This window comes from Pongo pygmaeus, chromosome 13 (assembly GCF_028885625.2).
Source record: "Pongo pygmaeus isolate AG05252 chromosome 13, NHGRI_mPonPyg2-v2.0_pri, whole genome shotgun sequence".
NCBI lineage: Eukaryota > Metazoa > Chordata > Mammalia > Primates > Hominidae > Pongo > Pongo pygmaeus.
The window spans coordinates 44,397,032-44,423,467 of NC_072386.2; the positions used below are offsets into that span (position 1 = coordinate 44,397,032).

General features: G+C 36.3%; 1 protein-coding gene across 22 annotated transcripts in view; it reads left to right on the forward strand.

The window, feature by feature from the left end:
• Positions 1-20,398, forward strand: part of MPDZ (multiple PDZ domain crumbs cell polarity complex component) — a 180,127-nt gene extending 159,729 nt beyond the window's left edge. For 17 of the 22 annotated variants that reach the window (XM_063649516.1, XM_063649522.1, XM_063649524.1 and 14 more), the window contains 13 exons: positions 652-826; positions 2,754-2,899; positions 3,886-3,969; positions 4,124-4,317; positions 6,408-6,555; positions 10,769-10,855; positions 12,070-12,160; positions 13,040-13,083; positions 13,948-14,070; positions 15,358-15,462; positions 16,014-16,126; positions 17,027-17,150; positions 18,977-20,398. In XM_063649516.1, coding sequence (XP_063505586.1) covers positions 652-826; positions 2,754-2,899; positions 3,886-3,969; positions 4,124-4,317; positions 6,408-6,555; positions 10,769-10,855; positions 12,070-12,160; positions 13,040-13,083; positions 13,948-14,070; positions 15,358-15,462; positions 16,014-16,126; positions 17,027-17,150; positions 18,977-19,123 — 1,581 coding nt within the window. In that variant the 3' untranslated portion in view covers positions 19,124-20,398. The other 5 variants (XM_063649527.1, XM_054500977.2, XM_063649523.1 and 2 more) reach the window with 3 other exon arrangements.
• Positions 20,399-26,436: the final 6,038 nt, after the last annotated feature.

Here is a 26,436-nt window from a genome sequence, read left to right on the forward strand (position 1 = left end):
TTTTATTTATAAGTGCCAGAAAAAAGCTTTGTTTCCTTGAAATATGGTATGCTTTTTCTTTCTTATAGTGAGAGAGAACCATATAACTTATCATTTCTTCATTGTCCAGTAAGAAGCTTAAAGTTACTTTTTAAAAATTCAGTTTTTAATAAGTATTTAGGCCAGATCCTTTAACCCATAAATCTATGTTTTAACTTTTCATTTACCTTGACTTTTTTGTTGTATACTTTTCTTATTCTGCTTCTAACATATTTGTTTCTATTTTATTAAAACTGTTTGTGTAAGCTGCTTCTATAGAATCAGGAAGTAGGTAAAATAACCCATATATCTTCTAAGGTTGCAGGCATTCAGAAAAACGGATGAGATTAGAGATGTAAAAAGTTGAAAGTCTCATATAAGAAAAAATGTGGTCAGAGCTAGACTTAGAGTAGAAATTAACCATGGCCCTCATCTATATCAGGCATTTGGAAAAGCTAGAGAGAAACTAGAGCCATTTCTTTCTTTACCCAAGTCCTGACAAAGAAATAATTTGCATCTATCCCTCCCCTTAACCATAGAGAGAATTAGATTCCTTTGATAATGGTGACTCATTGGTATGTCTACTAATTCAGCTTTGAATTTTGTTTCTCTTCCACACATACACCCTGCCAGTTTATTAGCCTTCTGAAGACAGCAAAGACGACAGTAAAACTTACCATCCATGCTGAGAATCCAGATTCCCAGGCTGTTCCTTCAGCAGCTGGTACAGCCAGTGGAGAAAAAAAGAACAGCTCCCAGTCTCTGATGGTCCCACAGTCTGGCTCCCCGGAACCGGAGTCCATCCGAAGTAAGGCCTCTGGGCTCATGAGAGTCCTGCACTTGTGGAACACCTGAACTCAGCAGAGGGTTTCTGCTTGGAAGCCAGCTGCCTGCCTGTGGCTCACTGTTTGGAAGGTTGTAGTCAGGGAGCCCTATGGTGAGGGCAGGGTATAAAGAGAGGACTTCTGGAAACAGAGTACTGGACTGTTAGGCAGGCAATCTATGTGCTGTACATTAAGCAGCTGTGGCATCTGAGGAAACCTACCCACTCAAAGCCTCAGCTTCTTCATCTCTAAAACAAGGGAATAGTATTCTTTGCTCTCCAAAAATATATTGCTAAGGGCACCTTGATTCCAGGCCTCTAACTAATGAATTAGAAATATCATTTTGTGGATTCTTTTTTTAAACTGGGAAAGTAATTTAACTTCTCTAAGCCTCAGCTTTCTTATCTGTAGAATGGGTATGCAATTATCCTATTTCATAGGTGAGATCAGTACTGCCTGCCACTATAAGAAACTCTTTAGTCATTGCCATGATGTACGGATCTGAGTTCTATGCTTTAGGTTGTAATAGTGGGTCCTGTCATAATAGAAATGGATTTAGGTTAAGTGAACCATAGGGTGACACTTTAATGTGTCATTACACTTCCAGTCTAGTATATAGAGGTACATTATTCCTTTGAGTTACTTTTTGAGAAAGAATACACTGGTGTGTAATAAAACAGTAAGTTTCAAGCTCTGCAGCATCAAAACAAAACAAACAAAAAAATAAGGCATTGGCTTTTTCTGTGATGGGGGGGTGGAGGGGAGAAATTTCTTTTGGCCTCCAAACTCTTCTTTTAATAGTTTTGTAAGGAAACACTAGTTTAAAACATTTGTAATGTAGTTGGATGAAAAAGTCTTAAAGTAATACATCTCCGAAAATAATCCTTTATTTAGAAAGACTGGATAATTCACTGAAGTGTTAAAAGATTTTATGGAAATTTTCTCATTTTTCAATTTTATGTTGATCCCTAAATAGTGTTGTCTATAAAAATATGAAATGCTAAATGAAAACTTAACATAAAAGAAAATATCTTACACCTGTTCTTACCATTTAAGGAGCAAGAAAATAGTCTGTTTCTGATTTCCTAAAAAGAGAACATCTTGTCTAAAGCATACGCTACTATACCAAGTGTCCTAGCTTTCCCAAAACATGCTATTTGCTGTATGCTCTTTGTTGTATCATAAAACATATGATATGAAGACTCTCATAAAATAACGTGTGAAATTATATTCCCCTTTTCTCATGATCTGTTCTTATCTATTCATTTCTGAACATATATGCACCAGAATTTGACATCTGAATGTATAAAACATCAAGTGAGACCCAAGGAGAAAACTGCAAATGGTGCATTTTTGCTCAGAATTGATTACATAAGAAGAGATGCTCTAGGATAAGAAGAAAACAAAAATGTAAAAAGCCCCAAAAAGCAGGCATCAGAACCAAAATTATTGATGTGTTTAGTGGTCTTCCCTGAATGTGCTTCTAGGTCTTTGCCACATGTCTCAGTTCTGAGTTCTATAAATCTTTTAATTCATAAGAAATGTGTTTGGCTCCATTGAAATGGAGAATATCAAAGTGAAACTTGAGGTTCAATTTAATTCTGTTCTTTCTTCTTCATATCCTATCCTTTATATCTCTAGCAATTTAAAACATGTAGGATAGCATAGAAAATAATTAAACAGGTAATTTTTGGCCCACTACCCTAAATTAACAATGGTGATTTAATCACATTTGTTTTATTTTTAAATAGAAGATAATTAAAAGATTGAGGTAAATACGAAGTCTCTTTTTTTCCACAATCGTGGGCCCATTTCCCTGCCTCATCCCTCAGAGTCAATCTGTGTGATGAGTTTGATGGATATGCCTTGTAACCAATTTTTATTTGTATTTCATTTTTAACTTATTTTTAGATACAAGCAGATCATCAACACCAGCAATTTTTGCTTCTGATCCTGCAACCTGCCCCATTATCCCTGGCTGCGAAACAACCATCGAGATTTCCAAAGGGCGAACGGGGCTGGGCCTGAGCATCGTTGGGGGTTCAGACACGCTGCTGGTGAGCACCACCCAGAGGTGCTTCTGCACAGGCTGTCCTTCAGCCAGGCCTCAGAGACGATTATTGGGAGATTTCTATCAGTTCTAGTAAAGGAAATGTGAAGGCCGAAAAAAACTGTATTTATTTGTTATTTTAATTTATAGGGCAAATATTCAATTGGATACGGGGGAGGTTTCCTTTGAGTAAGCCAATAAATATTGACTCAGCAAGATTCTGCTACACTGGTGATTTTGATCTTGAAATTTCAAAGTGCTTCTATCAGTTCACCAGTCCTTGCTACATTTTAATTTCCTTTTTGCTGATATCCAGGTTGGGTTAAACCCATTTTAAGAGGAGTTTGAGCCAGGTGCAGTGGCTCATGCCTATAATCCCAGCACTTTGGGAGGCTGAGGCAGGTGGATCACTTGAGGCCAGGAGTTTGAGATCAGCCTGTTCAACATGGCGAAACCCTATCTCTACTAAAAATACAAAAACTAGCTGGGCGTGGTAGCGTCTGTAATCCCAGCTACTTGGGAGGCTGAGGCAGGAGAATCTCTTGAACATGGGAGGCAGAGGTTACAGTGAGCTGAGATTGCACCACTGTACTCCAGCCTGGGTGACAGAGTGAGACTACATCTCAAAAAAAAAAAAAAGAGTTTGAAAAATTGATACTTTGTAGACAAAGTCTTCTAGATGTCAAAAATACCTTGAAAATGATTTCCTTTATGGATAAGAAAGTTATCTCTCATCTATGTATGCATGTTTTATTTTATAGTTTTTTTCTTTAATCTTCTCTATCATTAGGAAAAAAGTATAAGCTCCTTTGAGCCCTTTAGCAAAAATTGTTGTTACACTTTCCCTTGAATTATATGGAGCTTGTACCTGTAGAGCCAGAGTTTATAACCCTTATTGCTGTCTATCAAAGTATAATGTGTTTGGACTCCATTTCTGCTCACCATTCCTAGGAGAATGGGATAAGTATGGGTATGTTTTGTTTGGGCCCTTAGGGTGCCATTATTATCCATGAAGTTTATGAAGAAGGAGCAGCATGTAAAGATGGAAGACTCTGGGCTGGAGATCAGATCTTAGAGGTATAGAATGCCTGTTTTTGACCTTCAAAATTAACAGAGAAAAGGCTCCTGGGGGGAGTGTTTCTTTCTTTGCTTCTTTCTCTCTCTCCCCTTCCCCACCTAACTCTCCCTTACTTCTCATGTTCCTTACAGTCAGTGTCCCATTTCTGTACAGGTGAATGGAATTGACTTGAGAAAGGCCACACATGATGAAGCAATCAATGTCCTGAGACAGACGCCACAGAGAGTGCGCCTGACACTCTACAGAGATGAAGCCCCATACAAAGAGGAGGAAGTGTGTGACACCCTCGCTATTGAGCTGCAGAAGAAGCCGGGAAAAGGCCTAGGATTAAGTATTGTTGGTAAAAGGTGTGACTGAGGAGGACAAACCCAATGCTCCCTTGGAAATGATGGAACTTAAATCATTTTAAAGAGTAATAGCAGTAGGTGAATCTTTTATCAGTGGCGAGTGTTCAGTAGGTAGCTGTTGTTAGCCCCCTCACTAAGGAACCATAAAAAGACATTGGTTTTGGACTTTTAAAATCAGAATATTGGAAGGCTTTGAAGGTACTTAACAAAAAGTCATTTGGTATATTTTTGAGCACCTGCTATGTGCTAGGAAATACATTAAGTTTTCAGAAACAAAGCTAAATAAGACATGGTTCCTGAACTCCAAAAACTCATTGTCTGGTGAACGTCGAATTAAATATATTCTTGCAACAAAGGAATCTATTGATGAGTGACAAAGATGCTTTGTGGGGGACCCATGGTAGCAAAGGAGAAAGAGACCAAGTGACCCTATTTAATTAAAGTGAATTAGGGAAAATTTCCAAGAAAAGAAGTGTCTGAGCTGAGGCTAAAAGTGATAAGTGAGAACTGGTTTATTAAAGGAGAGTAGAAGATATTGTAGGGAGAAGGATCAGAGCGAACAAGAGCGTGCCATCAACAGGACCTAAAGCAGGGGGCCCGGGTGGTAATGGAATAGTGAATGTACAAAAATTCACAACCTAATTCATTTGTATATAAGTACATTTTAAAAGTATTTACATGTAAGTAATATTAACAAATTCATTTATAAGTGATATTAACAAATAAATAATCCAGCAAGTTTCATAAATCTTTCTTCCTTGTAGTATTATAAGCCCATCTGGATCTGATCTCAGAATCTACCAGATAGCTAAACTTGTGAAGTCAGCATTCAGTAAAAAGTGCCCCTGCAGTCTGCAGTGTCTCTAAGTTGATCTTGTCATTCCTTGGGCCTCAGATAGCCACCATTTGAAAGCAGCTTATTTTTTCCAGTGAGTCAGAAATCTGTGAAATGGTGATCTTTATTTCAGAATATCCTTCTTCAGAAATAGGCATTCTTCAGAATTGCCAAACCAGCAGCATAGACACCTGGTTCTGCAGCGACTTTTCTGTATGGAAATAAAAAGACATTTACACCATTTTGTTTCTCAGAGACAGCTAAAGGCTAATTATTTTTAAACACAAAAAGATTTTAGCATATTATTTGAGTCTCAGTGGGAATATGTCTAAAAAATAGACTTTTTTTGGAATACAGTATCAGTAGTCTAGTTCTCATGAAATATGACATGGGTAACGTGGCTACTATAGGATGTGGGGTCACCAGGTCATCATGAAAACCACCATTAATGAACCCTAAACTCTGTGCCTTGGGAAGACCATCTAATCCAATACCCTGTTTCTAAAGATGGGAAAGCGGAGGATCAAATGGTGAAATGATCTGATGTCATGACCTTGGCAAGAACAAGTGATACAGTTCAGCTTTTACTATATATTTCTATTTATGGTTATCTTCGTATTTTTAGAAGTTTTGGGGTTTTTTTTTTATAGTTTTGTGAAAGAAAGGATGGGAATAAGATTTGCGTTTATTTTGCATAAACCTATCTTGTGTGGAAGATGTGTAATGATTTCATATAAGAGACATCACAGCAATGGTACTTAGATTTTGAGTTAATGAATGGTGTTTAGGTTGAGATACACATCTGTTATGATTTTCAATAATATTAATGATGTTGATGGTGATAGCAACATTTATGTAACCACAAGTTAATATTATTCAAAGCTCCATTCTGATTTGGAAAGAACAGCAGATTTTGCATCCAAGGACTGACTCTTAAGTCTTACTTTTGCCACTTAGTAGCCGAGTGACCCATAAAATGAGAATGGTAATACACACTTCTACTCACAGTATGTAATTGATGAAGAATAAATATGCTTATTGGAGATCATTTTAATCTATGAAGCACTATAAGACATAAGCTGTTATTTATCAAAAAAATATAATTCTAATGTTGCCCCAGTGTTGCTCCAAATAACAAAACTTTTAAAGTCATAAAAACAAGTAAAAATTTTGGGTAAAAATGTAACTTTTTATTAAATAAGCATTGCATTGCAGTTGAGGAAAAGATAATGTTGAAATTCAAAATTGTGTGCAGAAACGATACTGGAGTATTTGTGTCAGACATTGTCAAAGGAGGAATTGCGGATGCCGATGGAAGACTGATGCAGGGAGACCAGATATTAATGGTGAATGGGGAAGACGTTCGTAATGCCACCCAGGAAGCGGTTGCCGCTTTGCTAAAGGTAAAAAATGCCAAAAATAATTCTGTGTAATAGCATAGAAGAAAAAAAATAATTTTAACATTGGGCTATCATAGTCAAATTAGTAATGACTTCTCTTTATTTAAAGTGTCACCTCAAGGCCAGGTGCAATGGCTCACGCCTATAATCCCAGCATTTTGGGAGGCCATGGCAGGTGGATCACTTGAGCCTAGGGGTTCGAGACCAGCCTTGGCAACATGGCAAAATCCCGTCTCTACAAAAAAATATAAAAATTAGTTGGGCATGGTGGTGCGGGCCTATAGTCCCAGCTACTCAGAAGGCTGAGGTGGGAGGATGGCATGAGTCTGGGAGGCAGAGGTTGCAGTGAGCTGTGGTCACACCACTGAATTCCAGCTTAGGTGACAGAAACCCTGTCTCAAAAAAATAAATAGAAAGTCATCTCAAATCTTTTAAAATGGAAAGATTTTATCATTTATGTTCCATAGAAGGGAAAGTTCGGTCCAAATACTATTCTGACTCAAAACTGTTGAACTATTTGAAGTTGACATTTAAAATCGGAAGCAGATCCGTCATCCTTATGCAATGAAGGTAATTTAATGCAGATTCACTCGGCAGTACCTTCACTGGGGATTACCGTAATTATAAGGCCTCCATCCCTAGATATCATTCTAAACTCAAGTACATTTTACATTATAAAATTGGTTTCCTCCAAAGAAAACTCACCATGAAGGATCATTTTCTGATTGGAAAGGCAGAACCAGTTTCATTTTAAAAATGAATTAATTATAAAACACAGAAAAGTCACTTGACAATATAATTCCTGGGACTCTAGGCATATTCTCTGTCAGGGAATATTCCAGTTTCTAGAGGGGATTTGCATTCCTGTAAATAGGCAATGCTTATCTCCTTGTTTTGTTTTTTTAACCTAGTGTGTTTTATGACCTGAAGAAATATAATTCAACATTGACTAGAAAACTGTCATCATCAGTACCCATGTCATGGGTAGCAATTAGCATAAGCCTGCATGACAGTGCTCAGCAGCAGTAGAGCTGTTGGAGGTCTAATACGCTAAGGGGAGCCTCTGAGTGGCTGGGCTTCATGGAGGGATTTTCAAGTGGGTGCTTGTTATTCACCTCTCTGGTTTACATAAGATCTGGCATATGAATGTGTTTATAAATTTGGTTATTAAAGCAAAGTTAACATTTATCACTTCTCATTAGGGTTCTCAATCTTTAAAACATAATCTAATTAGAATTCTTTAAGGAGGAATACATTCTTTTTGGAGACACATTAAAAACAATTGTTATCTCTGTAAGAATTATATATCCTAAAGAAAGAAAAAATGGAAGCATCCATAAAACAATGTAAATAATTTTTAAACCAGTCATTTAAAAAGCTAGTCTGGCCAGGCGTGGTGTCTCATGCCTGTAATCCCAACACTTTGGGAGGCTGAGGCAGGTGGATCACCTGACATCGGGAGTTCGAGACCAGCCTGACCAACATGGAGAAACCCCATCTCTACTAAAAATACAAAATTAGCCAAGTGTGGTGGCGCATGCCTGTAATCCCAGCTACTCAGGAGGCTGAGGCAGGAGAGTCGCCTGAACCCGGGAGGCAGAGGTTGCAGTAAGCTGAGATCGCACCATTGCAGTCCAACCTGAGCAATAAGAGTGAAACTCCATCTCAAAAAAAAAAAAAAAAAAAAAAATAGCTAGTCTGGAAGTATATAATGAACACCATAAATATTTGTATAACTTACATGTTTGTTGTTGCTGCTGCTGCTTATTTTTGTTTTATTAGTAATTTTTCTTTTAAAACTGTTATGTAAATAATCCTCTATACACAACTTCATGCACATAAAGTTCTTCATGCACGTAGAGTTCATTGAAGTGTTATTTGTAATAGTGAGAAAATTGGAAGCAATGTGATTGACAAAAACTATATAAACTTTGGTATAAATAGCAAGGATGCATGGCAAACATGTATCTGTTTGAAAGGATGTTCATGACAACTATTTTTTTGAGACGGAGTCCTGCTCTGTTGCCCAGGCTGGAGTGCAGTGGTATGAGCTCGGCTCACTGCAAGCTCCGCCTCCCGGATTCATGCCATTCTCCTGCCTCAGCCTCCCAAGTAGCTGGGACTACAAGTGCCCGCCACCACGCCCAGCTAATTTTTTGTATTTTTGGTAGAGACAGGGTTTCACCGTGTTACCCAGGATGGTCTCAATCTCCTGACTTCGTGATCCACCCGTCTCGGCCTCCCAAAGTGTCATGACAACTATTTTAACATGATAAAATATATACAGTAGTCGCTCCTAATCTGCAGTTTCTCTTCCTGTGGTTTCAGTTGCCCAGAGTATAGTAAAATAAGGTATTTTTAGAAGGAAAGAGAGATCACATTCATATAACTTTTATTACAGCACATTGTTATAATTGTTCTATTTTATTATCCTGTTATGTCTAATTTATAAATTAAACCTTAGTTTATGTTTATAAATTAAACCTTATATATAGGAAAAAACATAGTATATATAGAGTTCAGCACTATCCATAGTGTCAGGCATCCACTGGCGGGGGGTCTTAGAACATATTCCCCCCATAATAAAGGGGGACTACTGTAATTAGTGGGGAATATAAGACAGAGGATTGTATTTACTGCATAGATGCAACTATGTAAAATACAATCTTATAAGTTTTTTAAACAATAATTATGAGGTAATGTTGGACTTATGGGTCCTTTTCTTCCCCCATCTTTTTTCATTTTATTTCCAAAATTTTCTTTTTACTGGGCATAAATCGCTTTTGTATTGGAAAAATTAACAATTTTTTAAGTAATCAAAACCCTTGATGTTTGAAAGAGAAGCGTTACAGGTAGGTGAAAGGGTCGCAACATTACACAGTGAATAATTAATGTATGGACTTGTTAACCGTACAGTTATGTAAACTGAAAATATAAATAGTTTCAAGAAGAGTTTGGTAAATTTGCAGCAAAGAAACCCCAAACCAAACAAATAAAAAAACCAACTTATGGATATTACAAGTCAAGTTTTGACCTTTCAAAGTATGATTCATGATCAACATCTTCAAGAATAACACATCCCTTTGTACTCTCATCACTGAATAATAATATCAGTGCCCAATGTTTATATTAATCTTACTCCATTCTAAATACTGTCATAAGCATTGTTCATGGTTTATTTATCTCAACAACCTATAATGCTGTACATTTTTAAAATTCAGAGTAAAAGATTTATTAAGGTTAAACATCCATTACGGTCACACCGCTAATAAATCACATAGTCTGGATTTAATCCAGTGACTCCAAAACAGGGTCTCAAACACCTTCTTGTGGTACTTCCATATTAGATTGTGCAGCATTTCTTGCATGCCTATGGTTTATTTGTAAAGGGGTACAAGAAAGATTGTCTTCAATTCATGTTTCGTGTTGATAGCAGTATTTATCTAAATTTTATATCATAAGTCTATTCAGGCACAGTGTAGCGATAGAGAATTTACCCAATTATCTAAGTACCTCTTCCATTGAGGGCAAAACAAGTTGCTGAGGTAATGGTAGTGGTGGTTTTATTGTGTTCGCTTTTTTTTTTGTTTTGTTTTTTTGAGGTGGAGTCTCAAGTCTCGCTCTGTCACCCAGGCGGAGTGCAGTGGCATGATCTTGGCTCACTGCAAGCTCCGCCTCCCGGGTTCACACCATTCTTCTGCCTCAGCCTCCTGAGTAGCTGGGACTACAGGCTCCCGCCACCACGCCCAGCTATTTTTTTGTATTTTTAGTAGAGACAGGGATTCACCATGTTAGCCAGGATGGTCTTGATCTCCTGACCTCATGATCCACCCGCCTCGGCCTCCCAAAGCGCTGGGATTACAGTCGCTTTGTTTTTTAAACCCTCAGTTATTCAGCTTGTTTGTCCTATCAAAATTAGTGTGTTTCATGAGATAATTGCTCAATTCTCCATTTCTTTTTGGTAGAAGTAGTCTCCATAGAAATCATGAGGTATTAAGGTAGACACTTGGTGTTGCTGCTGCTTATTATTTTTGTTAGTTTGAATGTTTTTTTAAAAAGCCATTTTCCACAAGGGATTGGAGGTATCCTTGCTTATAGAAATTCCAAAAGGAAGATGCCTTTCAAAAAAGTCTTGAAGAGTAAAATGTATTCCTAAAGATGATTATAGCATTTTATTTAAACATTTCCATAAAACACCCCCCATGCCCACCCACAGTGTTCCCTAGGCACAGTAACCTTGGAAGTTGGAAGAATGAAAGCTGGTCCATTCCATTCAGAGAGGAGGCCGTCTCAAAGCAGCCAGGTGGGTAGCTGTGCGGTTCGTCAGGGCCACGAGGACACATAGATGGCCCTGACTGTGGGTCTGTGTACAAGGTCTGGTCCCCTGGCAGCGTGGGATAGTGACTGAGGTGCAGAGTTTGAGACAGAGAAGAACAAGAAGTCAGAATAGCCAGGTAAACAAGGTGTGGCTGTTGAGTAGTTTGTAAGTCGTTCTAAGGAAATTGATTTCAGGCATTCTTTTTTGACATGATTCTTTTTCCATAATCTCAAAAGGTAACTACCTAATTGTAAAGCCTACCAAGATAACAAATTTTTTATTATTTTTATTTTATTTATTTATTTATTTATTTATTTTTTTTTTTTTGAGACAGAGTCTCGCTCTGTCACCCAGGCTGGAGTGCAGTGGCACGATCTCAGCTCACTGCAACCTTCGCCTCCCGGGCTGAAGTGATTCTCCTGCCTCTGCTTCCTGAATAGCTGGGATTACAGGCGTGCACCACCACGCCCGGCTAATTTTTGTATTTTTATTAGAGATGGGGTTTCACCATGTCAGCCAGGCTGGTCTCAAACGCCTGACCTCGTGATCTACCCGCCTCGGCCTCCCAAAGTGTTGGGATTACAGGCGTGAGCCACTGCACCTGGCCCCAAGATAACATATTTTAAAAATATTTTATAGCAACATCAATCAATATTCAACTGAAAAGTCCCATATAAGTGAACTATAGATACTCAGCACCATGTATAAAAATATGACGTTAAATATTTCAAGACTCTTGACAAGACCTCTTGACTTTCTCCTCAGTCTTGTCTACCGATGATGGAAACCCATTTTCATCAGTCTGTCCTTAAAGACCCCATACTAACTTTCTAAATTACTGCCATGAGTTTCCTATTAGCTGGCCCTAATTCTGCAGTTTTTGTTTAAGTCCTAGTCTTCCTACAACATCAGTTTAAAGAAGATTAGTTTGAATGAGATTATGACTATCCACTAAAATTTTAGGTAGATTAGAATCAATTTCATCTACCCTTTTAGCTTCAATTTATTTATGTCACTAGAGAAATTCTCTGTTTAAAAGGAAAAAAATCAGTAGGAACTGTGTTTAAATTGCTCATCAAATTATCAAAAGCCACTGTTGCTTAACAGGTATCTGTCTCTAGATTAAATTCTGAAATAAGTGGTATTTAGGGAGTATGTTACTTGCAAAACCTTCTGAAATAATTGTTGTATATTTGTAGGTGAGTGAAGGCAGCCTGTCATCTTTCACTTTTCCACTCTCTGGATCCAGTACATCTGAGTCACTGGAAAGTAGCTCAAAGAAGAATGCATGTAAGATTGGTTCAGTATTTTAAACATGGTTTGAATTTTGGCTGTCAACACTGATTTTTTTGTCTTGTTTACCTCTGAGCTTTCTTTTCCCCGAAATCATCCCATATCCTAATATAGGTACAAAAACATGTGTTAGCAAAAAGTCTGAACAACATAAAGTTGTGCCTATGGCAGCTTTTCCCATTTGATGATTACCCTACAAGATACACTAAACATTATAATCAGGATTCTGTAATTTTTTTTTCTTACTAAGCAGATTGGTGTTTTTGATTTTATTCCTTTTCTGTGCTTATTGTAACACCAGTAAATCAGAAGATGCCATTAAGTGAAGCCTTCTTTTTCCATGAAGATTGCAAAAATTTGAGAAAATTAATGTGATCCTCCTGTGTTTTAATTACGTGAAATCATGCTGCAGAGGGATTTTTGGCTTGGTGCATTGGTTGAGAGTTGTTCAAATTGAAGAAACTAACCATATGGCAATCTCTGTTTGCAATGTGACTAATATTCTAGAAATTTAGGCACTTAAATTTGTGAATTTTTTTAATGCATCCATGACTTTATTCCTCTCAGCTGTGCACATGTGCCTTTCTATGCAAAACACATTCTGCCCTTGATTCATTCAAAGTGGATTACATAGTTATATAATCAACACTTAAAATGAGAAGGAAGAATGGGATGGTATACACGTTTTTCCAACTGGAAAAATAAATAGTTTTGTGTGAGACAGATCTAATCATGTGTACTAGCAGCTTTGAGCACCCCCTTAAAAAAAAAAAAACCTAGGTTATCATTTAGTCCCATCCAGCTTTAGATATTTTAATGAACATAAAAAGTGAATGAACATAAAATAACCCTATTTTATCTTTTTTGCCTTTACAGTGGCATCTGAAATACAGGGATTAAGAACAGTTGAAATAAAAAAGGTAACTTGGGGAGAGAAAACAATATAAACTCTGGTGTTTTAAGAGACATCTTCTTATGTTTTCTTGTTAACTTTCTTACTGTTTTAAAGTATTCATCTCAAAAAAGTATGTATTCTTACATATTACATGTGAAATAACATAATGTAGTCCTTAATGAATTTCCTGATCGCAGTACCTCATTTGAAAAATCGTTGTTTGCATACTCTGTTTTGCTGAAAATAGCGTAAAATTGACCCCACACAAAATAGTACCATGCCTCTCACTTCTTATACTGGTAAGTAAACCTTTCTCTTCAACAGATACTTATTAGTTCTGAACAGATTCCCCTGACAGCCATGCACAAGAGACAAAAGCAGCTGTGATTTATTGAGCTTTTACTATTGTTCTGAGCACTCTTGTAGACACTTCATGTCATCATCATGTCATTTAATATTCACTGCAGCCCTCTGTGAGAGGCACTGTTGTCTCCATTTTGTAAATGAAGATCTAATGATTTATTGAGTGGAGTGGACTTTATTCCAAGTTCCAGCATTTGCAAGTATGACTTCCTGGCTTTGAACACAGTACTCTGATTCCAAAAGTGTGGTCTTTTCACTTCATGAGTTTACCTGCTTTTCATCAGTTCCACAACATGATTTTCATTTAGCATGTCTTGATTTATTTTACTTCCTGAACAGATGCTTATTTTCCTAAGCCACGCTAAGCACCTGTGTCAAATAAAGTAATGCAGTTTTCTTGCACTTCTTCATTTTCCCCCTCACACTTAGAAGATCAGAGTTGACTATAGATATCATGCCAAAGAATAAACAAAAGGTCAATGAAAAATATCACTTTGACCAAAATTTTATATCTGTTCTGTGGCAGGGCCCTACTGACTCACTGGGAATCAGCATCGCTGGAGGAGTAGGCAGCCCACTTGGTGACGTGCCTATATTTATTGCAATGATGCACCCAACTGGAGTTGCAGCACAGACCCAAAAACTCAGAGTGAGTCATACTAACAACCCTAGAAGCCCTAGCAAAATGTGCAGAAGTGTTTTTATAAACCTTTGAACCTGGCTACGTGTTGCAAGGCAGTTATAAATATCTATATTTACTTTTAAATCATCTAATCCAATCACAGCAAGGCTTGCTTGGAATAAAAAATAAAGAATATTAAAAGAAAGGAGAAAATGCAGATTTGCAGTTAAATGAAATAGGAAGATTTATAGTTGTTTCTTAATACATATTTTTATATGTTGAAATTCTGTGGAACAAGCTAAAAGAGAACAAAGTATTTTCAGAACACCAGTATGAAGTGAAATTTTTATCTTATATATTTGATCGGTTTAAATGCTGATTTAACTGTTAAATTGAAAAGTATTACTTATTTGCATTCACTGATAATTTTGCAGAAGTTTAATATAAATATGACTTACAATGTTATACAACTATATGCAACTTTCCTCAAAGCTGAGGGATTATCCAAATTGTGGAGCACTACAATGGAATTTATGCCAATTGCCCAGCTCTAAAATTACATGAATATTCCATTTAGGCAACTCAGTCTCTCTAAAGCAAAATCTCTATGGTTTCATACCTCAAATAGGTCTCAGAACATAACCACATTTTAGTTTAAATAGTCTTTAGGCTGGGAATGGTTCAGCCTCATTTGATATCCAGATTTATGGCTGACACTTAAAACCTGATTGTATAGATAGCACAGGGTCAGTAAACTTCTGGAAGGACAGATACTGAATATTTTAGGCTTTGTGGGACCTGTGAGTCTCTGTTGCAACTACTCAACTCTGCCCTGTGAAAGCAGCCAAATAAGCATGGCTGTCTTCCAACCAAACTTTATTAACCAAAACAGGCAGTGGGCCAAATTTGGCCTCTGGGCCTTAGTTTGCCAACCTCTGACTTAGAGTCACATCTAATGATTATAATAGTAATGTCCAGAGAAATTTCAGTTTCCAAATGATAGTGAATTTTTTTTTTCTTTTAATAGGAAGTAATGTCTCACCCAAGAGAAATGAAGAGCAGGGAAGAGTGGCTTTCTCCTTCTCCCTCCCTCTCCCCTGGATACTATGGAACTCAACCATTATGCACTGCTTCTTTCTGTGGTTGCTGCTTTTTGGACTTCTTGGAATTAGTGGTTTCCTTGGTTATATTTCAGTGGCTGGTAGCAGTATATATGTCATGTGGAAGGTGGAGAAGGAAATGAATACTCAGGTCTCAAAGACCCACTCTCCATGGCTGCTTTAGCAGATGGCCGTTTCTTTCTCTCCCTTGCAGGTTGGGGATAGGATTGTCACTATCTGTGGCACATCCACTGAGGGCATGACTCACACCCAAGCAGTTAACCTACTGAAAAATGCATCTGGCTCCATTGAAATGCAGGTAAGATTTTTATCCCAAGCATAATTCAGAATATAGGTAGCTTGAAGACACATGAGCTTTGATGTTTAAGCAGTAAAAATGATTATTTTATTTAATATTTCTCTTGAACATAAATGATTAAGAGTTCCAATAAAGTGCATATGAGACACATTTTGTAACATTTTACTCTGATGCATTGATTGTTTTATACTGTAAGGGGAAAAAAATCCAGGCCTTAGCAGTACATGATTATTTGCTGGAAGTTTAAGTGGTGCTCGCAAGTAGCTTGTATTCTAAAGATCTTTAAAAAGTAATTACATATGAGACCACATTTTAAAAACGTCAAAGAACTTTGTAGAATAGAATTAGAAGAATATGTTTACTGTCAGGACAGTTAAGAGCCTCTGGACCTTGTGAAATTTCATTCTCTTTGGTTGTATTTTATGTTAACAGAAATGATTAAATGAACAATAAAATATACATTTTAATCCAAGTGCTCTTTCTGAAGAAAAATTAGTTTCCCTAGCCACAGGAACATGTGTTTTTTCTGTTTATCCTTCTCCTGTGCGCAGGTGGTTGCTGGAGGAGATGTGAGTGTGGTCACAGGTCATCAGCAGGAGCCTGCAAGTTCCAGTCTTTCTTTCACTGGGCTGACGTCAAGCAGTATATTTCAGGATGATTTAGGGTGAGTTCATACATGATGATTAGTGTATCATTTTTCACTTATGAATCAAGTCTTCCTGACAGTTGCATTCTCTGTCCCATGTTTCTAGGAATTACGTACAGGTAAAATGATAGGATCTATGAAGTATGAATTACACATATCAGGTGCTTCTAAACTTAAATAATTGTGGCATGGATTTAGTTGATGAAAGATAAGTAGAGAGATAGATAACTAGCTAGATAGATACGCGTGCCACTACCCTTCCCATGGTTTCAGCTCTGATTGTGGGGTGGAGGACATTTCAGTGTTGATGTTACCGCTTCATGTAATATGGAGCAAGTCAAATCGATCATTTTAAAATTTCCAGCACTGCCTATTCATTTAGTATATTATCCTTTGGACTGAAAAAATTCACAGTATTAAGTAACAACACTTGGATACAAAAGCATTGGAAAACAGAGGAGAAGAGAGAGGCACATTGGAAATTTTAAATAATTTGATGCAGCTTTTCCATTGCTTATAATTGATTTTTCTCTCTGAGCTTAGGCGTACTGATGTTTATGACTTATTTTAATATAGTCCCCTGAACTTTAGCCCTCTCACTTTATATAAACTGGAAAACAAATGAGCTTCTCTGTACAATGAGAACATGCCATGAATATGTTAGTTTAAGGGAACCGTAGATGAGTAATAGAATTAGGGTGTTAAGTAGGATTTCATTAGATTATGTAAATTTAAAATACCGAGCACAGCGTGCACTGACAATTTAAGCATCTCAGAAATACCCGTAATATACTCTCCTGTCAGTAACAAAGAGAATTATGCTAGCTCTAGGTGGATGTCAGATAATTCATAACATATATATATATATAGTTTTTTTTTTTTTAATTTAAAACCTCTTTTTCCTTTCCTTCACCGTAGACCTCCTCAATGTAAGTCTATTACACTAGAGCGAGGACCAGATGGCTTAGGCTTCAGTATAGTTGGAGGATATGGCAGCCCTCATGGAGACTTACCCATTTATGTTAAAACAGTGTTTGCAAAGGTAAGCTTGCAAATTTTAACCACCCTCTTTTCCCCTAAACATTCATTAATAGTGGTCAGCAGCTGGCTTATTAGTTTATGGCCTGAGGTAATGCCAAATGGTTAACAGTTGATCGTTTCTTTTCAAGACTCCCTACAGGAACAGGTCATTAAATATTTTTGTCCAATTTGAGGTTTCATTATATTTAAAGGAAAATAGGCTCAAATTGAAACTCCATGGAAACTCAACAATATACATAAAAATATTAATGAACTTTGGTTAGTAAAGCCTATTTTTTTTCTTTGAACACAAATTGCACATGATTGTCTTTTGAAAATGGGACATTTTAAATATGTATGCTGTAGAGCACTGGTATTTCTGTTTGCATTTTTTTGTTGTGAAATATAAACTAGTTATAGAGAAGTACATAAAGTACACATGAAAATTAATAAGCATTTATTTTATAAATTTAATTTCATTGAATAAAACAAAAATAACTACTGAAAAAAATGTAGGGAGAATCCAGCAGCCCTATCATCTATAATAAGTCAGCGATTTGCAATCAAGGGATTCAATTAAAAAGATTGTATAGTTATAATTATATAATACCTATTCTAGCTTAAGAAGGTTTAGAATAAGAGTAAAGATATTGCAATACTGGTAAAGCTATTAAAATACTTTAAACCCATGTAATTATTGTTAATACGTTAAGTCGTTTTTCAGGAGCTACAAAATTCAACAAGATTTCCTGCAGGGAAAAATTTAGAATCTCAAAATTTTACAGTGTAAAAAGAAACAAAACTTAGTCAAACCTGTTTAAAAATTTGATACAGGGCCTTTGGATTAGTGGTATGGTTCTTTATGGATATTTTATTTTATTATTTTGGAAAAGATTTTTTTTTTAGCCAATTTAAAGTGCTGTACCTACAACAAGCTAGCTATAGGCTTAATTTATAAGATTTTTAAAAAAGCTATCGGTATGTCCAAAAATACAAACAGCATTTGCTAGTGAATAGAAGAGTCATACAGTCCTTTTCCTCAGCCTAGGAACAATTTATTTAAGGCATGCTAGTTAGAACATATTTTAAGAATTTCATCATTATGGATTCCTCATTAACTTTTCCATATTTTTAATTTTATATTTAATTGCATAATTGTCTTCTATAAGCGTGCTTTAAGATGGGGTTCTTTTTCTAACAGCAGTGTCTGTATTTAATCTTAATCGTTTAGGGTCCATAAGGAATATGAAGAATCTCTCTACCCTTGGGAAGTAAGAACTAAGACAGCTTGAATAGCTTTTTCAAAACCACAAAAAGAATTAGAAATAGCAGTGGGTTTTAAATTTAGAACTTATACCTTATCCTGCCGTAGTGAATGTTCAGGTGGCTTTGTGCTTTTGCAGACCTTTGGATTTTGTCATCCCCCAAGCCCTTGTCCTGTAAAACTGTTTTTGTTCCTACCTAATCCTTTACCTTCTTTCTGTAGGTCTTCTTTACAGGATAGAAAATCCTGGATTCTATTGAATCATTCCTACTAGGCAAATTCCCAAATATTCTTTATTAATTTGTGTTCCCACCAACTGCTGTGCTGAACAGCCAGAAACCCATCCAACTAATCTATTGACTGCTAAATTCTCTCTCAAATTGGTATCTCAATGCTAAAACCATTTAGGAGAAAGACCTTCTTTGTCTATGTTCATCATTGCTTAATGGCTTAGAGCACCCATGGAGCACTGGGAGCAGTGTGTGTGTGCATGCAGAGCAATTTACATTCCTGTTGAGATCTTTTTCTGTTGTGAGTTGCAAGGCAGCATTTTTTGAGAAATAAGTCTACTTTATAATTTGCAGGGAGCAGCCTCTGAAGACGGACGTCTGAAAAGGGGCGATCAGATCATTGCTGTCAATGGGCAGAGTCTAGAAGGAGTCACCCATGAAGAAGCTGTTGCCATCCTTAAACGGACAAAAGGCACTGTCACACTGATGGTTCTCTCTTGAATTGGCTGCCAGAATTGAACCAACCCAACCCCTAGCTCACCTCCTACTGTAAAGAGAATGGACTGGTCCTGACATTTTTTATGCTGTGTTCAGCCGGGTCTTCAAAACTGTAGAGGGGAAATAACACTTAAGTTTGTTTTTCTCATATACAAATGCTTTCCTTACTGACAACCTAATATCATTTTTCTTTTCTTCTCGCATTTTGTGAACTTAAAGTCAGAGAGAAGGAATATTTGTGTAGGTGAATCTCGTTTTTATTTGTGAAGATATCTAATGTTTTGTAGTCACATGGGCAAGAATTATTACATGCTAAGCTGGTTAGTATAAAGAAAGATAAATTCTAAGGCTAACCAAAGAAAATGGCTTCAGTAAATTAGGATGAAAAATGAAAATATAAAATAAAGAAGAAAATCTCGGGGAGTTTAAAAAAATTGCCTCAATTTGGCAATCTACCTCCTCTCCCCACCCCAAACTAAAAAAAAGAAAAAAAAGTTTTCTAATGAAAATCTTTAAAAATGCTGTCAGTATTTTAAAATTTTCAATACAGTATTATAAAAACATTGCATCTCCCCACCTCTAATATGCATACATATTTTTCCTGCTAAAATTGGTTTCTAGAATTGAGTAAATGGCAAATATATGAAGCAATGTCCCTACATTTTATAAAGAAATTATATTTAATGCACATTTCAATTTTCATTTTTATTTTTGACCTTTTATAAAATATTTTCATGTTGCTATGAGTAAATGATGATGCCACCCCATGTTGACTATGGTTTTTCTAGAAAGCAACTATGCTGCTAACCATAGAGGAACATAGAAGGGTTCCAGAATCTTTAGTGCTGGTTTTAACAACCGATGCAACATTAAAAATGTGTTTGTTAGTGTGCTGTGCAATTGGTTTTCAATTCGTATTAATCTTAATGACAGAGAACAATGTGTTACTAATTATTTTGGTTGTATGCCATTAGTAAATTGATAGAAAAATTAAGGGGATTAACATAACTTCATTTCATTGCCTTATATTAACATCTGATAATACAATAGTTTAAGACTAAGGGAAACAGATGGAGCTGTTTATTGAGACAACTGGTGAGGAATTATCATGTGTTCATTCCCATTTTAGAGCGTGAAACTCCTACATTAGAATATATAAAGTCACTTTAAATATTATCTATATTTGTAACAGAAGTAGTGTACAGATATTTTATTACAGCATTTTTGTGTAAATGCAGAATTAAAGTGAATAAATAAGAATTTTCAGTGGTGCACAAATAAGCAGCAAGCATATTTTTTTGTTCTTTTTACTGTGGGAAAGCTTTGTTATATACTGTCCAAGATTTACAACTTAAAATTGGTTTTTATCATGTCTAACTGCACATATGGTGTCCATAGTTACAGCTAAAGGAACTTTGGACAACATCATTATGGAAAGCTTAATATTTTTTACCTCCACAATTTTTTCTAGCACTAAAGATTCATAGACTCCTCATAGGTGAGAGGAAGATGACATTGTAGAAAGAGAAGTATCCTGCCTGTATATGTTTTTCTCAAATGCTGTTAATGCAGTAATATTGTAAGTTGCTCTTTAGTGTGATCAAGAACTATTCAAGTGTATTCAGATGGACAAAATCATAATCAAAATTATTTGTATTAATAAACACGACAAGTCCAACTTGAACACTGAGCAAGGAATGAGGGGAACTCTGTTCTACTAGTTATGTACCAAATTAGCTAACAAACGTGCATTTCCCTCTCATTCATCTTATCTGTAAAATGATAGATTATTTTATCACAAAGGTTCTATTTAGTTCTAAAATATAAGAATTCCGTGATTCTTAGTTACACAAAACGAATAGAAGAAACTATATATTGTAACAACTCAAAGTTGTTAACCAATCATTGTAAATTTAGGTGCTCAATGTAACAGAACTCATTTTAGTATCCCAGTGACACATCTACCTTCTTAGCCATCATTTAGTGGCTCTCCATAACGAAAGATGCCATTATTTCATGGTAGGCTGCTGGAAGATGAACTAACCTCACATCTGAGTTTGAGCTAGCAAAGAATTTTTATAGAGGATGCTCCATACCAGACTGTATGGGAGAAAGCCACCCAACCCCTTCAAGTTTCATAATGTCTAAGTGCTCCCAACAAGAACAGCCCAGTTTAAATAGTGTCTTCCCATGATTCATGTCCATCTGGAACCTCAGAACATGACCTTTGGAAATGGGGTCTTTGCAGATGTAATGAGTTAAGTTCATGCTGGTTTAGGGTGTTCTCTATCCTATGACTGTGTAAGTAGGCATTGTGAAGGCACAGACATAGGGAAGAAGGCCCCATGAAGATGGAGGCAAAGCAAAACCAAAGAAGCCAAGGAATACCTAGGGGGCCCTCAAAAGCTGGAAGAGACAAGGAATGTTTTTTCCCTAGGGCCTTCAGAAGGAAGTGGGCCTTACTGACACCTTGATTTCAGGCTTCTGCCCTCCATACTGTGAGAAAATAAATTTCTGTTGTTTTCAGCCACAGTTTTTTGTGGTACTTGGTTTAAGCACTGGGAAACTGATAGAGTATCTTAAATGTTGGTTGCATGTGGTGGCTCATGCCTGTAATTCCAGCACTTCAAGAGGCCGAGGTGAGCTGATCTCTTGAGCTCAGGATTTTGAGACCAGCCTGAGCAACATGGTAAAACCCCGTCGCTACAGAAAGTACAAAAAACAAAACAAAACAAAACAAAAAACTAGCCAGACAGCTACTCGGGAGGCTGAGTCAGGAGAATCACTTGAGTCTGGGAGGCAGCGATTGCAGTGAGCCAAGATCGCACCATTGCACTCCAGTGGGCAATGGGAGTAAAACCTTGTCTCAAAAAAAAAAAAGTTGATGTGTCCTGAGCTGCTGTCATTATGTCTGGCTAACAGGAGAAACTCTGTGAGTAGCTATTAATTAACAAAGACAAAGCACATTAAAGAGAAAATGAAAGGAGGGAGGAAGGGAGGAAGGAAAGTAAAGTTTGAGAGGAAAAGAATATAGATTCATAAGTACTGGGGATAAGTAATGAAGTCTTATGCTTGCTGTATTATTTCTTTCTGGAAATATAGTGTTGTCTGTGGTGAAAGAAGAAAGAAGAAGTACTTGAACAAAGTTTAAACAAAGACTTGACTATTACAATGTTAGTGCCAACGTACTACCCAAAACAGTGGATTGCCCATAATAGGTTCCATAAATATAATTATGTTTGATTAAATCAAACTGGAAATACCACAGATTTCTGGTATTCTTCATACCACTCCAAAAGGATAATAACAGTAATAAAGTATTTCATATATATATATATATATATACACATACACACACACACCCCCACACACACACATATATATTAGCAGCAGGAATAGCAAGGTAATGTAGCAAATCAGTAAAATTCATATATCATAACAGTGATGGAGTTAGAAGCATAAAAAAATTAAAATTCATTAAAGATAAGACAAAGGGGCTGGGCGCGGTGGCTCACACCTGTAATCCCAGCACTTTGGGAGGCCGAGGCAGGCAGATCATGAGGTCAGGAGATCGAGACCATCCTGGCTAACATGATGAAACCCTGTCTCTACTAAAAATACAAAAAAATTAGCCGGGCATGGTAGCGGGTGCCTGTAGTCCCAGCTACTTGGGAGGCTGAGGCAGGAGAATGGTGTGAACCCGGGAGGTGGAGCTTGCCGTGAGCCAAGATCACGCCATTGCGCTCCAGCCTGGGTGACAGAGTGAGACTCCGTCTCAAAAAAAAAAAAAAGAGATAAAGGAGGAGAGGGTGGTTTTTTTTTTTTCCATTTTATGAATCTTGACAAAGCAGATTCTGATAGATGTGAAGAAGCAAAGGGAGCTCTTCCCTGCTCTGAGATATACAATACTAAACTGCTTTAGATTTGCTCAGCTAGTTTATTATCTGAGAATGCCATACAATGATTTGGTGCCCCTCTTGAGATCCCAGGGTGAATAGAGAAGTTGAAAAGATGTGTTCAGGGAGACAAGTAATAAATAGGCCTTTTTTTTTTTTTTTTGGTCAAGGTGTGGGAATGTCAAAACTATCATCACTTGCTTTCAGCAGCCCTGGTGTGTTGTTTCATGTCAGTGACAGATATTCTGGAATGCATTTGATTTGTGCAAAGATATTTCTCAACTTTGACTACTAGGAATTAATGTTTAACTTTGTCCTTTTCTAAAGAGAGTTATTTGTAAGGCAGTATTGGCCTTCAATACCTTAAGAGGCAAAAAATTGGTGTCAAGAAAAGTTCTAACTAAGAGCATGAAAACTGGGGAAAGCAAATGTTCTTGAGGTGATTTTTATATGCTTGGCATTGAAATTTCCTCTTCCTCAAAATACAAGTATTCCATATTCATTTCAATGTAATTTAGAACAAAAATGGTATTATCTGTGTAAGAAGTACTGAAAATTCAATAATAGGCCCTTAAAAGGCATTATGTCAAGCAGGAGGCAAATGTATGGTAAGGATCTCAGAATTGTCTAACTGGAGTTGTTATTTGAAATTTCCAAGAGGATAACACCATCAAAACACTGCCTTAGGCTGCTTCTAGGAGGAAACTTCAACTTGTTCACTTAACTTTAGACACTTTTTGGAAGGTTGTATCAAGTGTGAGTATTTTGTGATCCTTTCTCCCCCCACCCTCCTCCTCTTTGTATCCATATTTTCAGAAACAAACACAGTTATCCTTGGAAAACATAATTTTTCTTCTTACATATTTTCTTATTGATGTACTGGAAATTATGATTTTTGACCCGAGTCTACCTTAAAATATTTGGCATTCACGGTTCCACTACACTGAACTTCATTCACCTAAATGTACTTTATTCCATTCAGCAAAATTTAAAAGATTTATCTTGTTTTGGAAAATTAAATGAGATAACTGCATGTCAAGTACTAATACTGTGCACAGAATAAGCTTTTAAGGAATGATGGCAGCAGTTGTACTTATAAGACACAGAGTCATATAAATTCAGTACTTTCTCTAAATAACCTTCCATTTTTATTTTTGTGTAATCATGTCTTGTTCTTTGGAAGTTGGATGCAAATCAACTTATACAAAACTTTCCAAAGTTTCAGTTGTTTTACGTACAACCTTCATGATGTTTCCCATGTTTTTCTATAACTGTACTATGAATTACTAAACATTTTTCTTTAAAGCAGACTGATTTTAAGTTAAATTTGCTCAAAAGAAATAGTATCTCATTACTCTCAATGGAAAACAGTATCATTTGCCATAAATACAAAATAACTATGAGCAAAAGTTCATAAAGCAAAGGAACAAAATTCTGCCAAGATACTATTATCCACCAAGAGTCAAAACTGTAGGTCTGCACCCTGCTCTCTGTTAGAAAGGGAGAATCACAGATGTTAAAATGGTGTTAAAAACTCCATGGAAACTCTTTTCTGGGCTTAAAGGAACTGAATGGTATTTTCATACCTTTCTAATGATGTGATTCAATATTTCCTAGTGCCTTGTCAGTGCCACCTAAAATCATGATCTTATGATGTGCTTCCTCTTTGGAAAAAACTCTAAAATAGTAATACTAAAATCAAGAACATTTTGTTTATAGGATTCCTTTTTTTAAGATGTGAAAGCCAGCCAGTCAATTCCTGTTCTTAAGTATATTCTTAGCTAGGGAGGTTGCTTAAGATTTTGTTTATAAGACTTTCACTAAAATCAGAATTGGGTCATCGTGCCCAGTGCTTTAGTTTTGGCAATCTGAGTTTGAAATAAAGGACAAATGACATAAATTAATGGAGTAAAATTAATGTTGTGGTAATATTAAATAAAGCTAATGCCTTTTGCACCTGGAGGGCTATGCAGATGGCAGGCATACCTAATTATGCACCCTGCTGCCTTTAAGTGTACTGATAAAAATCTCTCAACTGAGTATGAAATATGTTCATTCACTGGCTCCAGAAAAGTTTGAGTTAAGGCAACACAATCCACAAAAAGCCTAACATACTTATTTTTTAGTGGAAAGAAATACAATTCTATAAGTTAAAATGAAATAATTGAATACTTATTTTTAAAACAAGTTATTACTACTGTTGGATTTGTTCTTTCTGTGAATATCAAAATATATGTCTGTCATTCCCATTAGAAGAAGAATTCTCAAACTAGCAAGGAAGTACTTAAATGTAAGTTTATATTTTTACATGCTGCACATGAATTAAAGAGAATAATTTACTAGTGGAATTCTAAATAAATTGATTTGCTTTCTTTAGGTATAAATTGGATTGGTTAATCATTGCTGAGATATTTATAAACTTGTTTAATTCTTCAAGAAGTAACTTCTCTAGAAAATATTTTGCTTTAGTTAAAAATATAGATATTTTGCTACAGATATTTCAGAAACGTGACTGAGCTTTAAAAACCTTACTATGAGTTCTCTTCACTTAAGGAATGTATTCGCATGAACTTCATTTTGTTGCATTTGGATACCTATGCAATTAAAAGTATAACCAGCAACTACTGCTGTTAGCTTCAGAATGATTTTTAAAATCCTATTTCTAATATTTGTTGCACATTCCTATTATATTTCTTATAATTACACATGTATTTATTACCTACATTTTTTAAAATAAAGGATGAGTAAACTATGATTACTTTTCAGAGTTTTCATCAAAATAGGAGAGCGGGTGTCAGGTGTTTGTAATAAAGGATGCTGGTTGATTTTTAAGAACAAGTGGTTTATTTTTAGCCTAAAGAACATACAGTTTCCTCATCTTTTACTGTTTAATCCTAGGATTAATGAAGAAAATGTACATTTGTTTTTGTTGTTTTTGTTTTTGAGACAGGGTCTCGCATTCTCACTCAGGCTGAAGTGCAGTGGTGCGATCTTGGCTCACTGCAACCTCCACCTCCCATGCAATTTTCGCACCTCAGCCTCCCGAGTAGCTAGCTAGGACTACAGGTGCAAGCCATCACACCAGGCTAACTTTTGCTTTTTTTTTTTTTTTTTTTTTTGGTAGAGACAGGGTTTCACATTTGCCCAGGTTGGTCTCGAACTCCTGGCCTCAAGCAATCCACCTGCCTTTGCCTCCCAAAGTACTGTGAGAAAAGTTTCACATTTAAAATTTACATTTGTAATAGTTGTAAACCACATTTATTTGTAACTGTCTGCTTATTATTGCTTCTATTCAATGGTGTTGATCAAAAGAGTCAAACTCTGTAAAATATTTGTGATTTATTCTGAGCCAAATATGAGTGACCATGGCTTGTGACACAGCCCTCGGGAGATCCTGAGAACATGTGCCCAAGGTGGTCA